Raw genomic sequence first — 16,220 nt, 5'->3', positions numbered from 1 at the left:
TCTCTTCTCTCTGGCTAAGTGCCCACAACGAACTGCAACAACGAGGAACATTTGCCTTGAAATTCCATACTGGAAGAGAAGTGATTGTATTGACTTTCTCTGTGAAGTTGCAGAGGTATGAGAAGTTGCTGTTGTCAAATTTAAACAAAAGAGAGATTTATTGATCATGCCAGGACAAGCATCCTTGACAGCTCTGGGAATGCATTTCTATTTTTGGCTTTTTTTTTCCCAGCTGCTTTTCTAATGCATTAAAAAGATTTCTGAGATGAGACTTCACAGGTGAGCTGTCATCTTCACTTAACAACCTGGAAAGATCTTTCTGTAGAACTAGTGGGGAAAAGGTTTGTGCCTCCTTAAGAGGGAGAATATTTAAAGCTAACAGTGTAAATGTAGTATGGGGTGATACAGAAACTTGGAGCAATTGCAAGACATGCATCCATTTGACAACAAATCAAGTTTAGGTAACAGGAGTGGTTTTAGAATAGAATAGAATAGAATAGAATAGAATAGAATGGAATGGAATGGAATGGAATGGAATGGAATGGAATAGAATAGAATAGAATAGAATAGAATAGAATAGAATAGAATAGAATAGAATAGGACCAGGTTGGAAGAGACCTTTTATAACAATATCAAGTTTAGGTAACAGGAGTGTTTTGGGAATAGAATAGAATAGAATAGAATAGAATAGAATAGAATAGAATAGAATAGAATAGACCAGGTTGGAAGAGACCTTTTATAACAATATTGTCTAATTTTAAGTTACTTAGAGTTTGTGAAAAAAACAACCCAAACCTGTAGAGTGGAACAACTGCATGAGCTAAAGCTATGTCTTCAATTAGCAAAGCAGAAATAATCTTATTTCACAGAGCTAGTTAGAATGGCTAGTAAAGACAGGAATCCATCACTGAAATATTATTTGTACTTATGTGGACCAGGAAAAGCAACAATTTCAGCTTCAGAGCAATGTTTTTTTATCTATAGGCAATTGCATTTCTTTCAGGTGTATGGCTAACTCATTACAATTGTGAATAGAATGTAAAATGAATAGAATAAAGCAGGTTGGAAGAGACCTTCAAGATCATCACATCCAACCTATCATCCAACACCACCCAACCAACTAAACCGTGCAACCAAGCACCCTGTCAAGTCTCCTGAAGACCTCCAGCGATGGTGACTCCACCACCTCCTTGGGCAGCCCATTCCAATGGGCAATTACTCTCTCTGTGTAAAACTTCCTCCTGACCTCCAGCCTAAACCTCCCCTGGCGCAGCCTGAGACTGTGTCCTCTTGTTCTGGTACTGGCTGCCTAGGAGAAGAGACCAACCTCTGCCTCTCAGTGGAGAACATTGTTTCTCTATCCCATGGTGGTAATTAAAGGGGTAGTCAGGGTGCATTGAGCATTTTAATCACAGGACAGCTCTTTAAGCAACAGTATATGAAGGTGGATATAAAAAATTCACAGTAAAACCTTATATGCCTAAAAGCATTTTGTTCTGTTCATTTATTTCCTCCTTTCTTCTATGATTCCCACAGTTGTTTTGTACTTTACTGTAACTTGATCCAGACTAATTATTTTCAGCATCTTTTGTGACCTGAGTGAGATTTATATGATCTATATGAATAGAATAGAATTAACCAGGTTGGAAAAGACCTTTGAGATCATCGAGTCCAACCTATCAACCAATGCCATCTAATCAACTAAACCATGGCACCAAGCACCCAATCCAGTCTCTTCTTAAACACCTCCAGTGATGGTGACTCCACCACTTCCCTGGGCAGCCCATTCCAATGGCCAATCACTCCTTCTGTGAAGAACTTCTTCCTAACATCCAGCCTAAGGGTTAAGAACAAGCAGTACATTTAACACTATATATGTTTTTAAGGTTGTGGCTGTTCACACTGCCCTTTTGCTGGCCTAAGTACCAACAACTCAAGGAGCACATCTATCAATGCTGAAATCCTACTGGACTGAACTGAAAATGGACCCAAGATCAATGCAAAAGTTTGCAGGGTATGTAGGGTCATGATCTTAACTAGTCAGTGGAGATGTCAGCTGGCCCCCTGTGATTATTCATTTTTTCCCTTCTAAATCCCCTGAAAGTTATTATCTTGCCATTTCAGCTGATACTTTTTAAAAGTGTATTGACTACTTAGTACAATTCTGTGTCCAGAATTTACAGTTTGTTCTTTATATACAAACTTGTTCTTATGCCTCCACTGTATTTTCTCTTGATACAGTAAAAGAGCTACAAATAAGAGCTGGGCTATTTACCTACCACAGAATGTTAAGGGCTGGAAGGGACCTCGAAAGATCATCCAGAGTCCAACCCCTCTGCCAGAGCAATGTCACCTATACTAAATCACACAGGAACACATCCAGGTGGGTTTTGAATATCTCCAGAGAGGGAGACACCACAACTCTCCTGGGCAGCCCGTTCCAGTGGTCCATTACCCTCACTCTGGGAAAATTATTCCTTCTGTTTCCATGGAACTTCCTACTATGCCTCAACTTCCACCCCTTGCCCCTTGTCCTGTCATTGGGCATCACTGAGCAGAGCCTGGCTCCATCCTCTTGCCACTCACCCTCTATATGTTTATCGACATGAATTAGGTCACCCTTCAGTCTCCTCTTCTCCAAACTAAAGATTTCCAGCTGCCTGCATCAGGATATGAAGACCAAATTAGTTTTAAATTATATTAACATCAGTGTAATTTGAGGACATTAACACCATAAAGGATGAGAGTCACTATTCTTTTATTAAAGTGTATGTTAGAATGCACATAATTTTAAAGAGTACATTGCTCAGTAGTGCTACTTCTGACCAGCTGTGTCCTGAAGCCATGCATAAACGTATTCATAAACCAGAAGCATCACGGCACCGCCTGGAAGAAAAGATATGGGTTTACTACACACAAAACTCAGTATTTCCAAGACTTTCTAGAGCATTTGTATTGTGCAGTCTAAACCAAGATATAGCAAAGCCTTATTTGTAAACCAGATAATTCTGCTGATTCTCTAATTCCTTAGAAATTCGCCAGTTCTTAAACCATACCAGTTTTCATAGAATCATAGAATCAATAAGGTTGGAAAAGACCTCAAAGATCATCAAGTCCAACCTGTCACCCAAGACCTCATGACTACTAAACCATGGCACCAAGTGCCATGTCCAATCCCCTCTTGAACACCTGCAGGGATGGTGACTCCACCACCTCCCTGGGCAGCCCATTCCAATGGCTAACAACTCTGTGAAGAACTTTCTCCTCACCTTGAGCCTAAACTTCCCCTGGCACAGCTTAAGACTGTGTCCTCTTGTTGTGGTGCTGGTTGCCTGGGAGAAGAGACCAACCCCCTCCTGGCTACAATCATATTAGACCATAATGTTAATGTGAAAAGCTTGTATATTAAATGAAAATCAACCTCAGTGGGATTTTTCCTACTGTTTTCCCAGGAACAATATTTCCCTTTGTTCTTTTACAAGTGAGTATGTGTGTATTTGTCTGTTTGTTTAGAGTTGGACTTGGCCATGAAAGAGGAGCATTGATGGTGGAATGACAAAATTCATCACCAGGGGATGAAAATGCTTCCAGTTAAGATTCAAGAAAGGTTTTCAGCTGTTTGTTTACTATGTCTAAAGCAGAGAACCACATCATTGAAGTGAACACGAGATACCTGTGCCTGTACCATTCTGTGAATCCATGGGCAAAGTTTTGGCCTGATGAAATGGCATTGTCTGCTAGAACTGACCACAGTATACAATCCCAGCTTGAATGATGTAAAGTATCTTTAATGTTAGTGCACTCAGACTAAAGCCCTTCTGTAACTGTGCTTTAAGTACTGTATGGACTAAACAAGAGAACATTTAAGGAGGCATTACAGAATTGCAGAATTTCAGGGGCTGGAAGTGACCTCCAGATCATCCAGTCCAACCCCCCTGCCAGAGCAGGATCACCTGCAACAGATTATATGGGAATGCATCCAGGTGAGTTTTGAATATCTACAGAGAGGGAGATTCCACAACCTCCCTGGGCAGCCTGTGTATCTATATATATCTGAGCATATAGAGAAGCTTCCAGTTGGAGAAGATGGGGAGAGAGGGTCAGTTTCCTGGCTGCAGGAGTAAAAGTGTGTTATAATGTGCTACTTGTGGATGCCAGCACTGGGGCACAGGTATTTTGTTTCCTCTGCCTCTTGGCTTGGTTAGCAGGTTAGAGTGGCACCCCTAACAAACATGCCTTCTGCTGAACTGGGCTGACCTAGATAGGATAGGTTCACATAACCAGGCACACAGAACATTTTCCCATGTTACTTATCCTAGCCAACCACCATCAGACTTGAAATCCTCTACGAACAGCAGCTCACAGACAGCTAGGCAAAGCAAAACTTTGCAAAAGGTTTTGGCCAACAGGCAAATCATAAACACAATGTATAAGAGGTGATCTGAACCTAAACCATGGCTGATTCCAATTCTCACACTACATGATCTGTTTGTGCAGCTCTTTCCCTGAAAGCTTTCACATTTGAAGCACGGAATCACCTTTCCAGTCACAATAAAGATTGCACGATTCTACCACTGGAAAGCCAAATCTATACATTTGTTGATGAGACTATGAAAGTGTTTAAAGCAAAGTACACACTTACCTTAGGTGCTGGATATGGGCCAGAATATATAGTCATTTGTAAGATGGAAATCATTATTCCAAAAATCTGCTGTGCTAACAGGTACTGGGGAAGTGAAACCCTGCCTTCTCTTTGTCCTGTATTTAACCTAGTATCTTTGGAGTATGTGGGAAAGCGCTTTTAGCTTCAGAGTTCTTCTAAGCCGCCTGGTTTCCCCTCCCCACCTTCTACCTTTACCCTGCACAATAGCCAGGCATGGTCTCGCACTTAGCCAGATGATGTGGATATGCAAACATTTACAGACAAACCTAATGCCTCCTTTATACTGCAGAACTCTGCACCTACTTGCTTTTAACCATGTATGTTCTTGTCTACTGAACCACCTTGCACAAATTGAAATGCAATTTCACGGGGAACAGAGTACTGCTCAAATCGGGGCTTTTGCTCTTTTTTTTTTTGACCCAGACTGCCTCTACAGGCTAGTGAAGTCTGTTTCCATGATTAATCAAAACCAGTCAGGGAAGAACAGTTTAAAAGCTGAAGAAGACCCAGCTCTCAACTACTGGGCTCCTGCATTTGGAGTAAGAACTAGCGAGAGTGGGTCAATCAACAAACCTAGTTTTAAGCTGTCCTTGCTTTTTTGGCCTTCTAGGACCATGGAAGTATCTTTTCAGCTCATGTCATTAGCCTTTTAGCATCTGTTCTTTACAACCCCCACAGAGTACTGGAGAAGAAGGTGACTGGAATTTGATATGCTTGGGCTACGCTTCCACTAGTTGAGAGCATTTATACTGGAGAGATTCTAACCTGCATTTTAGAGCAACTTTAACAAATACAGAACAGGAGTAGGAAGCTTTGAGAAAGGCTTCCAAAGGTTTTACATTTCTGGCATTTGTATGGATACTCTTTGGCTTGTTCAAGAATAAAGGAAATGCACAAAAGAGTTCCTTGGGCCTACAGTCCTCTGATGTGTATGTTTAGACACGTAGTTAGCTAAATCCATCTATGATGTTATTTGATAATATGCTATTATCAAATGAAATCATTCAAATATGAAAGAGATTTTTGGTGATTTCTGATACCCTGTTTATTTGGCTGATGCTTATTACATTTTGTCAACCCCCCCCCCCCCCCTGAAAAATGGGAAATGAAACCAAGAATAAAAGCAATATAAAAAAATGACAGGGAAAATTACCCGGACCAAGTCTCATGATCTTGGGAACCAAGCCTTTGTACAGAGCCAGAAATCTGCAGCAGAAGAAAAACAAACAAAACATTTCAAACAATACTCTTGCTCTAAAAGAAGAATGGAATTTTAGCATGTGTTTGTTAAAATGCTGGCAGAGCACTTAGAAGCAATTATTTGAAATTACACATGTTCAATAGCAGGCCATAGCTGGACTTTAACATTTTACAGAGGCAGATCAGATGAAGAGAAAAACTTAATCAATGTTCAGTCACAAAGGCAACGTTGTGAGCCTAGCCAATCAGAAATATGACTTTAATCAGTGAGATGGTTTTACTTTCAAGACAAGGCTGCTCACAACAGCTGCCTACACGAGCAGAATGACTGCCATAATTGAGTAGCAAAGCTGCAACTCAGTCCCCACTTGAGAAACATTTTTAAAAGTTGGAAAGCCTTATTGCCACAAGGATTTGCCCCCTGCTTAATTATTTCAGCAGTAAGTTTAAAGGTACAGGGGGGGAGCTGTATGATTGCACTTAATTGGGAAATATTCTGTTTTCTGTGGATGGTTTTCTTTCACAAAATAAAGAGGTGAAAAAAAAAATGACACAAGAGACACGGAGCATTTATTTGTGCAACGTAAATTTTGGTAACACAAGAACCATCTTGCTAAGTCTTTTGTGAAAGTTTGCTTGGAGGAGGAGGATCTCTCCTTGCAATTCTAAAATGCATTTTCAAAATGGCAGGTTGGGCTCTTTTGATGCGTGATTTTGGGGTGGCTTAAGGGTCCTCGTCGATCTGAAATATCACAATGTGGTTTTATGGACCCACATGAACTAAAACAGAGGTCTAAACATTTATTAAAGTAAGAATGCTTTACCCTTCCTCTTTATAGACTGTTGCCATAGTTTTAAAACAGGTTCTGTACTTGATCTCTCCAGGAACTGGCTGTGGTCCTTGAATCCTACTTTTTGCAACATCAAAAGGAATGTTAATAATTGAGGCTATTGTTCCTGAGACTAGCCCGATTCCAAATTTCCTCAAAAACTCCAAATTTGGATCCTACAAAAAAAAAAAAAAAAAAGAAAATAAAAAGAAAAAAAGAAAGAAAGAACAAAAAGGGAAACGGAAGGACCTATGCAGGTTAGGCGCTCCAAGGTAATATGTGTTTAATCAGAAAACTCACACAACACAACGCACTCGTGTTATTTTAGCGGAACACATTAGGATTTCCTACGCTGGAACTTGTTTTCTTGACAATCCTATTGGCTATGTTTTTACACATGGTCTAAATTGCTGAAGTACACATTTCCTCACACAGGATTTATAAACACAGTTCATAAAGAAAGACTGGTATGGCATATGGGGATGATTTGTATAATTGGGCTTCACAATGTACTTAGTATTACTGTATCAAAACAGGAGAAATCCAAGCACACTATTAGCTAATTGGCCAGAATATTTTACAAATGACAGCAACTTCCACCATGAAGCCTACTAAAACGCTCATTTGTGTGTTGGACCCCCAAATGCTAAATTAAATAAAGGCTAATCTCAGTCTGCTGCCATTCCCCTCCAGGTTTTTCACATTTATTTTCACATGTAGCTGATCCACTGTACTGAGAAGTGCTAGCTTCCTGTTACTAACAATCCCAACTCGGCGCAACTGCAAAGGAGCCTCCGCGTTCTGTGCGTTATAAACAGTGGTAACTCGCTCCGCTAATTGGCTGAAGAATTTACAACAGATTGTTCCTGAACTCTGCTATAGATTCAAGGTAAAAGTTAGGGGCAGGTTAGAAGTGCATCAAAAAACCTCCCCCAAACAAACAACTAAACCCAAACCTGCTTTGCTCACTCACAGTTCACAGTTTACGCTGGATTTTATTTGATCTTTTAGAAAGACCTCCTGCCTTAGCATTTGCTATGACATCAAAGCACTTGGGGTTTATCTGGGAGTCAAAGTCTCTTGAAGCAAGTTTAATCCTGTCTCTCTAAGTAGTGGAAGTCATAGGGAAGTGTGTTGCAGGACATTTCCTATGTACATACATTTTTTGGCTTTCAACAGCAAGGACACTTTTTTCCCTGCATTAGACTCTATAGGTTTAGTTCCTTTTTCTCCCCCATGAAGGCACTTCAGTTATAAAAAATCATCTATAAAATAACAAATGATCTTGCCATGTTATAACATCAGCACAATATTAAAATGAAAGAGTTCTTGCTTTCTTAAACCTGTGCACTTGTGAGTGAAACAGGAAACAATGGAGAAGTTTTCTTTTACAGATTAGCAACAAGAAATGTAAATTGAAACTTCCATAATATGCACTGGACAGAGTCCATGCAGGTGTTTAGAAAGACATGTCAAAATCAGCAGGGCTTTTTATTACTTGCAGAAAACCTCAACACCTTGAGTTCACAAAACATGAAACATACTGGTAGTACCTGTTAAAAAGGAGGAAAGCCACATATGAATTCTGTTTTTCAGCAAAGGCAACTTTTATGTAGCATGAGCAGAACATACAGAACAAAAAACTTGATTTTAGATGGTGCCACTCTACAGCACTCTACAAGGAAGTGAAATACCAGTTTGCTTATTCACAATGGAGTAACTTTGCTGTGCTTGGATAATGTCATCTTTGATCATCTCACCTTTTTACCATGCTCTTCATAATCAACATTTCCTGTACACCTCAGTCCCTGCCCTGTGAGCTTCAGCAGCCATTAAAAATAAACAGAGAAGAAGGCATCTCTACTAAATGCTGTATCTGAGCATGTCCTGCTAGATTCCCCTGATTTCTCTGGGAGAAAAAAAAGTATTGAGATGTTATCCCTCTGCCTTATTATACTTCATTATTCCTATCATAACACTTTAAGATAAGGGGAGACTCTGTAAGTTCCTTCTGAAGCATATGCTTCTTGATTCCTTCTTTTATATCCCACAATTTCTAGCAACAGAAAATTCTAGCCCTAAATCTAGCACGTGCACATGCATGCATAAGAGTGTCACCCACTGGAGACAGTTTTCATTTATCAGGTTCAGTCTCCAAAGCCCCAGGCTTTCCTTTCCCAACCACTTCATTCACATGTTTATTTTTCGGGCACTTTGTCAAAACCTCCGTTTAAATCTTTGATCTCAGTCAAAAGCTTCCAGACTATCTTCATCTGTACTGGAGGAAGGTCACTTAATTCAATAAGTAGCACAGATATTATTCCAGCAATGAAAGAACCCTTTGGTAAAGGCATCTATCTTGGAACTCAATTAACTTATATATTTTTTAGAGTAATTGAAAAATGATTTTAGATAGATAATGACTCTGCATAATAGATATATTTGTACTGGTTTAGACAGCCCTCCCTAGGTGCAGTCAAAGGGTTCAAAGGCAGGACACCTCACTTTCATATGCAGTGGAGAGACACAGGCACTTTCAAAGGAACATGGAGTACCCAAGGTACATTGCTTGAAGGAAGCAGAAAGAGATAATGTGAACAGTCCCCCAGCATCCATAATAATGTTGAGGAACTTGACCACAGAGACACTCAAAAATACTACTTGCATTTCCCCTTGTGAGGCCCTGCTAGTCTGAGTAAAAGTGGTAGAATGTGTTGCAAAGAAACCTGAAACTTTACCCTGTTTTTAATTAAAAGAAAAAATCACTGAAACAAAAAGATCAATAAATATTAACTTTTCTAACAAGCTATTTTAGGAAGTTTGTTTCCTTTAGTATCTGGATGTTTGCCTTCAGTTGTTTTAACTGTGTTTGTTTTACACTTGCTGGAGGTACTTGTATCTGATGAGAAAGAATACTTCTATAAATGTGTTTTACTACTTCCAGCACCTTGTAGATAAGTTCACTGTAAAAGACTGATGCTTACTAGGTAACAACAACATGCATGAAGAATTACTACTACTACTCCTAATAGAATAATGTTTAAAGCTGGTGATTACAGAAGAGTCTACTGAAGTCAGCTTTAAACTAACACTTAGAGGGGAATATTTGCATTGTTTCTTAAACTCCCTTGTACATGTTGGCCATAATAGTAGTTTTATCAGTTACACTTGGCACAAAAGTGTCACAAGTGATTTGAAATGACCACTACATTTAAATGCATTTGCTAAAGTTCACATAGGTCAGCAGAGAAGCCAGAAATGGAACATAGAGGCTAATAATTCCACAGCTGCCTATGACAATGGCTTTCAGGTTTACCAAAAGGAAGGTACTTAGTGTTCCTGTCATTATTCAGTGCATGTTCTCACAGGTGGCCACCTGGAAAACTATTAACTATACTGATGAAAAGAGAATCAGTCTTCCAACTTCACATGAGGCTTCTGCTGTAACTCCAAATAGCTCAACTGCATGGATGATCAACTGCAGAGATGATCAGACTGTACATATAATGTTGGGATTATAATCAGGTCAACTTTTCATGGTATCACTTAGACACTAGCTATACAGAAAAGGACACCCAGAAACGGATGATTTACTGCTTACCCCTGAATTTGTCTGCAGACTTGGTTATAGAGTAATTTATGAACTAGAAGTAACAGACTAGCTCCATAAATAACAGAACTAAAGAGTTTTCATGTCCTATCAGCCCTTGTGACTGATGCTGATGTCTGGAAAGGTGTCATGGCTTACATGGGCTTTTTCTCACAGAACTAATTGTGTAATAAGGCATAAGTTCCCACTGAAACTTTCCATCAGTTGGGGCATTCCTAAGATGCATGTGCAGAATTTATCTTAATTTTAAATGATGATTTGTAAATCCTGCAAGAATTTAGCTATTTTACGCCTGCCTCCCTGTGAGCTATGGTTGAACCTGGTTGTCAGTTTCAGCATTATCCTCATTTCCATAGAAAACCGGAAGAAACTTGTGTTTCTTCTTCACATTTTTATTGTGACTTGTCCTTAAACTGCCTGTCTTGCCTATGGGAATAGAATAGAATAGAATAGAATAGAATAGAATAGAATAGAATAGAATAGAATAGAATAGAATAGAATAGAATAGAATAGGTTGGAAAAGACCTTTGAGATCATCGTGTCCAACCTATCATCCAACACTATCTAATCAACTAAACCATGGCACTAAGTGCCTCATCCAGTCTCTTCCTAAATACCTCCAGTGATGGTGACTCCACCACCTCCCTGGGCAGCCAATTCCAATGGCCAATTACTCTTTCTGTGAAGAATTTCTTCCTAACATCCAGCCTAAACCTCCCCTGGTGCAGCTTGAGACTGTCTCCTCTTGTTCTGTCACAGGTTGCCTGGGAGAAGAGACCAACACCCACCTGGCTACAACCTTCCTTCAGGTAGCTGTAGACAGAATAGTACAGTATATAGGAGGAGGTGGGGTAGCAAAAGACTCTCCTGTCTGATCTAATATCATTTGGTGATGATGGCCTGGCAATAGAAACTGCCATTTCAACAGCCACAGGACATATCACAGTACGAAGCAGTGATCAACAGGTGTCTTGTAATATTGCACAGCATATAGAATTAACCTTCTTACTTTTTTTCCTTCTTAGTTCCAAGGTCATCCTGATCCTGAGCTTGGATGGTAGTTCTGGGATTATTGCATTTCCCACTCTGATCCTGTTTCTTTCCAAATCACTTTGGTTTACTGGTTTTTGAACTGTTGCACCACACGCTCTTTTGTCTGTCTCTTCCTACACATAACTCTTTAGTCTTGAGAAGGCTGAGAGGGGATCTCACCAAAGTCTACAAATATCTGAGGGCTGGGTGTCAAGTGGAGGGGGCCAAGCTCTTTTCAGTGGTGTGCACTAATAACACAAGGAAAAACAGGTTCAAACTTGAACTCAGAATATTTCGTCTCAACGTGAGGAGAAACTTCTTTACAGTGGGGGTAATGGATCATGGGACCAGGCTGCCCAGAATGGCTGTGGAGTCTCCCTCTCTGGAGACTTTCAAAACCCACCTGGATGCATTCCTGTGCAGAAAACCCTAAGTGATCCTGCTTTGGCAGGGGGGTTGGAACTAATGATCTCAGAGGTCACTTCCAACCTCTAATGTACTGTGATAACTTCTGTGTTGGCCTAGATATGAAGACAATTGTGATAAAATTGTTGCCTGCTACCTTATTTGTTGAAGCTGAACAGCCCATTTCAATTTCCCATCTTCTATGCCTATACAAGCTGAGAGCCATTTCTCTGCCAAAACAGCACAATGCTCAGCTCCCACAGTTTGATGCGTCAGGAGGCACATCTGTGGTAGCTGGGCCAAGGCAGCGCGACTTCAAATGAGTTTTGCACTTGGCCATGCTCCAAAGGGGTCTTTTAACAGACAGTGAGGAAATTTCATATTGTCAAGAAATATGACAGCCACTCAGAGGTGGCAGTGAACAAAGCTTTTAATGAAGCTAACATTTACCTTCAAACCTAACTATGACAGCAAATTGAAAAGCGAGAGCCGCTGGACTCCTCTGAAATGTGCTATAAAAGCAGGTGCCATAAAACCGAGACAATAAATTTGCAGACTAATTTGATTGCTAGTGCAGAGGCGTAGCTGTTAATGCTCTGTGGTTGATACATTAGTGTCAACTGAAACAAGTCTGGCTCACTCCGTGTTCAGTAAACAGAGCATGAGGTTGGCTACAAAGGGTCTGTTTAGCAGAGCAAGGCTGAGCGCACGAAAAATTATTCGTTACGAACATTTACAACCCACACATGTCATTTATATCATTCGACCACTCAACATAAAAGGTTTATTGCTTTTGGCAAAATAAGCTGCAAACATCCCTAATTGGGATGCAAATTTAATGCACGGTTTAGCACTGTTGACAGCTAAAAGGGCTCGTACAGACATTTCCATACATTTTTCCACTTACGTTACAGATGGCGAACAGCAGATACCCAGCAAAGAGCCAAAATGGTTTGAAGGGGGAAAAAAAAAAGGGTAGTATTCTTATTTGACAATTTTTATAGGTTTGTCAATATCCTAAGACCGACTCTTAAGCTTTTCTTTTCTGGCGAAATATGCAACGTGAAGCAAATTAGGGTTTTGTAATGAAACCAAGAGAAGTCTTGAAAGGCTACAACACTGTGTAATATTTTTCTGACCAACTGCAAGCCAGCTTCTACCAAATTCCTTGTCCAGGTTTAATAACACTTAGCCTCTAGTACTTGACTACTGGCAGAAGAGGTTTAAATTACAGAGCACAAAGCACTGCTAAATATCTCCATTTTCCAGTCACTGTAGTAAAGTTCCATGCATGTAAACATCTGAGACATTACGTTGGCTAGCACAAGCCAGATGAGGCCTGATCTATGCCCTGTTAAATTCAGGGTCAGATTTGCACTGATTTTACTGGAGGTTTGATCAGAATTATTTGCTGTCTCTATACATACAGAACTGTCTATAGCACTGATGCCAGCTGGCCTAGAGAGTCCTGTTAACTTTATTAGCACTATTAAATGCTATTACCATTCAAAACAGACTGGCTGCATGAAACCTGCCAATTAGGAATGGTTCCCTGTATGTGCTAGCTCCTAAACTGTGCCCAGAACAGTGCTGGCTGGCCTGAGCCAATGCTGTACCAGGGAACATTTAACAGCACAGATAACTGAGTTTTAGTGACACTGCTCAATTTAATAGTGCAGATGTAACCACTGTGCAAGCCACTTTGCACTGGTCAAGCATGAGGCAAACTTCTTCACTTATTTCATAGTTTCATAGTTTCATTCAGGGTTGGAAGGGACCACAAGGATCATCTAGTTCCAACCCCCCTGCCATGGGCAGGGACACCCTACACTAGATCAGTTAATGCAATCTAATCCTACACTGATTACATTGTCCTTTGCATTTGATAATATGGCCTGTCCATACTATCAAAAGTCAATGTAATCAATGTAGGATTAGACTGCATTAACTGCAATTTGTTGTTTTGTTTTCTAGATGTATTTAAATCTATGTAACAATTCTATCACACAAAGCCTGTATAAAGTACTAACTTTTCTTAGATCATAAAGTTCTGGATCATTCCAATAATATAACAACTGTTTCCTCCCCCCCCCCCCCCCCAATCTGAAAGGCTAGTAAAGCATTCTTATGCCAAATATTATTACTCTTCAACTGCTATGCAAGAACATTTCAGGATTTCCACACAAGTTGCACACAAGCCTCTTTGTCCTTACCTGCATATGATTCTGAATGGCCTGTATAGTGATTATTTTTCATTTTTGAACAACTGAAACATATTTAGTCCTGAGTATCAAGCTATGCCTGTGCCTTGAGATTTTAGAATGTATAAAGAACACTGTAAAATATGCTTAAATACACTAAAAGAAGCTTGTAGAAACTTGTGGGCTAGCTGCTCTTGAACAATTCAATTTACTGTAATGATCTGCAAATAAGAAGTGGAGCTTTTCTCCATTTACACAGTGCTGCCAACAAAAATATCAGGGGACTCAGAAGTGTAGGGGGAAAAAAAGAGGTGTTACTTCATCTGGGAATAGAAGCTGCTCCCTTTCGATGTAAATCACAGGTTCTTATATGAATATCACTACATACTACACCTGTGACTGCTTAACTGTCATCATCTAGAATCACATTAGTGAAAACATAGGTCAGTAAGTAATGCACAAGAGTGATTAATAAAACATTAACTGTTGCTCACACAGTCGCTTAGAGAGTGCCAGTATTACTGTGGTTTCATTAACAAAACTTCCCTTTGTTGTAAAGGGAAATGTTTCCTTTGTTATGTAAAGGAATATAAGGCTATCAAATAGAACTGCTTCAAGTGAAATTATAGCTATAAAGATTTTTATTTTGACTTAAGAAAACCCCACACTACATAAAGCACTTGTGTGTGACCCTGTAAGGCCTGTTTTGGGCTGGCTCCCTCCCATATTTGCCCTGTCATCCTTTAATACCAGGCTGAACTCTCTTTGGAGTAGATGGGCCATGTGCATGATCAAAATGCCCTCCCGTGTGCTGCAGCTCTGCCATCTCCTCAAGCTTAGCCCCTTTGTGAATACTGAAAGAAGATCCAGAAACTTATTCTTCTCTTCTAAACCAGCTTAACACCAAAAAAGTGCATACATACCTAACATAAGCATGACATACCTGTATCCTGATTTCTGCCTTTCACATTGCTACTGTGGTGTAAAGGGACATTCATAAAAATGAGCATTCAAACATGAGCACTTTATTTATATTCACATTTGCTTAAAAGAAGTGAGAAATACAATTCCTTGCTTTGCTTCCATCAAAATGCTGTAGGTTTTTTGCAAACCAGTTTCTCACTGAATCCCACAGCTTTGCACAGGTAAATACGGTGTTAATTAAAGTGCCAAATCTCTTACCTGTTTGTCAGTTGCACTGCAAGAAGCACTTACTTTATTGACTGGAAGAATGTTCTTCACATTGAAGTAGAATCCAAAGTAAACCATGTTAAAAACTCCGTGCCGGCCTAGTGTTGCAGTAAGACCTTTGTTGAGTCCTTGAAGCCCCAGACCATCAGTTTTAATGATCTGCTGAGCTTGAACAAAGCTAGATGGTTGCTGGACAAGTCAAGCAAAAGAAGGAAAAGATCATTGTTACCAAAAAACCTCCACCATAGTTACATAAAGAAAAACTTCCTGAAAGGATGTTGTAGAGAGGCTGGTGCTGGTCTCTTCTCATAGGTAATAATTAGCGATGGAACAAGAGGGAATGGCCTCAAGCTACAAATGGGTAGGTTTAGACTGGGCATTAGGAAAAAAAAAATCACAGAAAGAGTGGTCAGGCATTGGAATGTGCTGCGTCACCAACCCTGGCTGCGTTTAAAGGTAGTTTGGATGTTGTGCTTGGAGATATGGCTTAGGGGTGAACCTTGTAGAGTAGGGTTATCAGTTGGACTTGGTGATCCTGAGGGTCTTTTCCAACATGAATGTTTCTGTGATTCTGTGCCCTTGTTTTGAAAATAATGCCCAAAAGGCATAGCAATCATTCTGGTCAGTCAACTTGCATTTAGTGCAAGGCAGAAAGGAAGAAACTTCCTCAGAATCCACTTCCATAATAATCAGTTCCTTAGACATGATCTGCATGACTACATACACATTGGATCTATTTTCCAAGACAGTATGATCCTCAGGATCAGGTGCTCCCTTTCTGAACATTTTAAGTTTCTTTTTAGCAGAATTATTGAAAAGAACCCTTAGAAAAGTTGTTGACTTGAGTTGGGCTTTCTCCAAAGCATAAAACTAGCTCTGGGTAACCAAATATTGAATTAGAAAGGCAAAACGTGACTTCCACTAGGAGCCTCACACATGAAAATATAGAAGAATTTTGAATACACTTATTTGTTTAATAGATTTTCATTTCAAAATATCACTGTGGTAGATCAACAGCAGCAGCCAAATGATGCCTATTATATCTGACACAGCTTATGGCTGCTTATTTAGGTGACAGACAAGAGTAG

The 16,220-nt window shown here is 39.9% G+C and overlaps 1 protein-coding gene across 1 annotated transcript in view; it reads right to left on the bottom strand.

Annotated features, from left to right (window-relative positions):
* Positions 1–2,751: 2,751 nt before the first annotated feature.
* Positions 2,752–16,220, bottom strand: part of LOC137460613 (mitochondrial 2-oxodicarboxylate carrier-like) — a 28,854-nt gene continuing 15,385 nt past the window's right edge. The window contains exons 5-8 of the mRNA XM_068170850.1: positions 15,157–15,321; positions 6,688–6,869; positions 5,817–5,869; positions 2,752–2,886 (exon numbers count right to left, since the gene is read on the bottom strand). Of these exons, the coding sequence (XP_068026951.1) occupies positions 2,816–2,886; positions 5,817–5,869; positions 6,688–6,869; positions 15,157–15,321 (471 nt within the window). The 3' untranslated portion in view covers positions 2,752–2,815. The remainder of the gene's footprint in view (positions 2,887–5,816; positions 5,870–6,687; positions 6,870–15,156; positions 15,322–16,220) is intronic.

The sequence above is a fragment of the Melanerpes formicivorus genome, unplaced genomic scaffold, assembly GCF_026170545.1.
Source record: "Melanerpes formicivorus ecotype bairdi unplaced genomic scaffold, bMelFor1.0.p_v2 SCAF_678, whole genome shotgun sequence".
Classification (NCBI taxonomy): Eukaryota; Metazoa; Chordata; class Aves; order Piciformes; family Picidae; genus Melanerpes; species Melanerpes formicivorus.
Note: the sequence above shows the minus strand (reverse complement) of the source record. Positions and strands in the feature narration are given on the sequence as shown.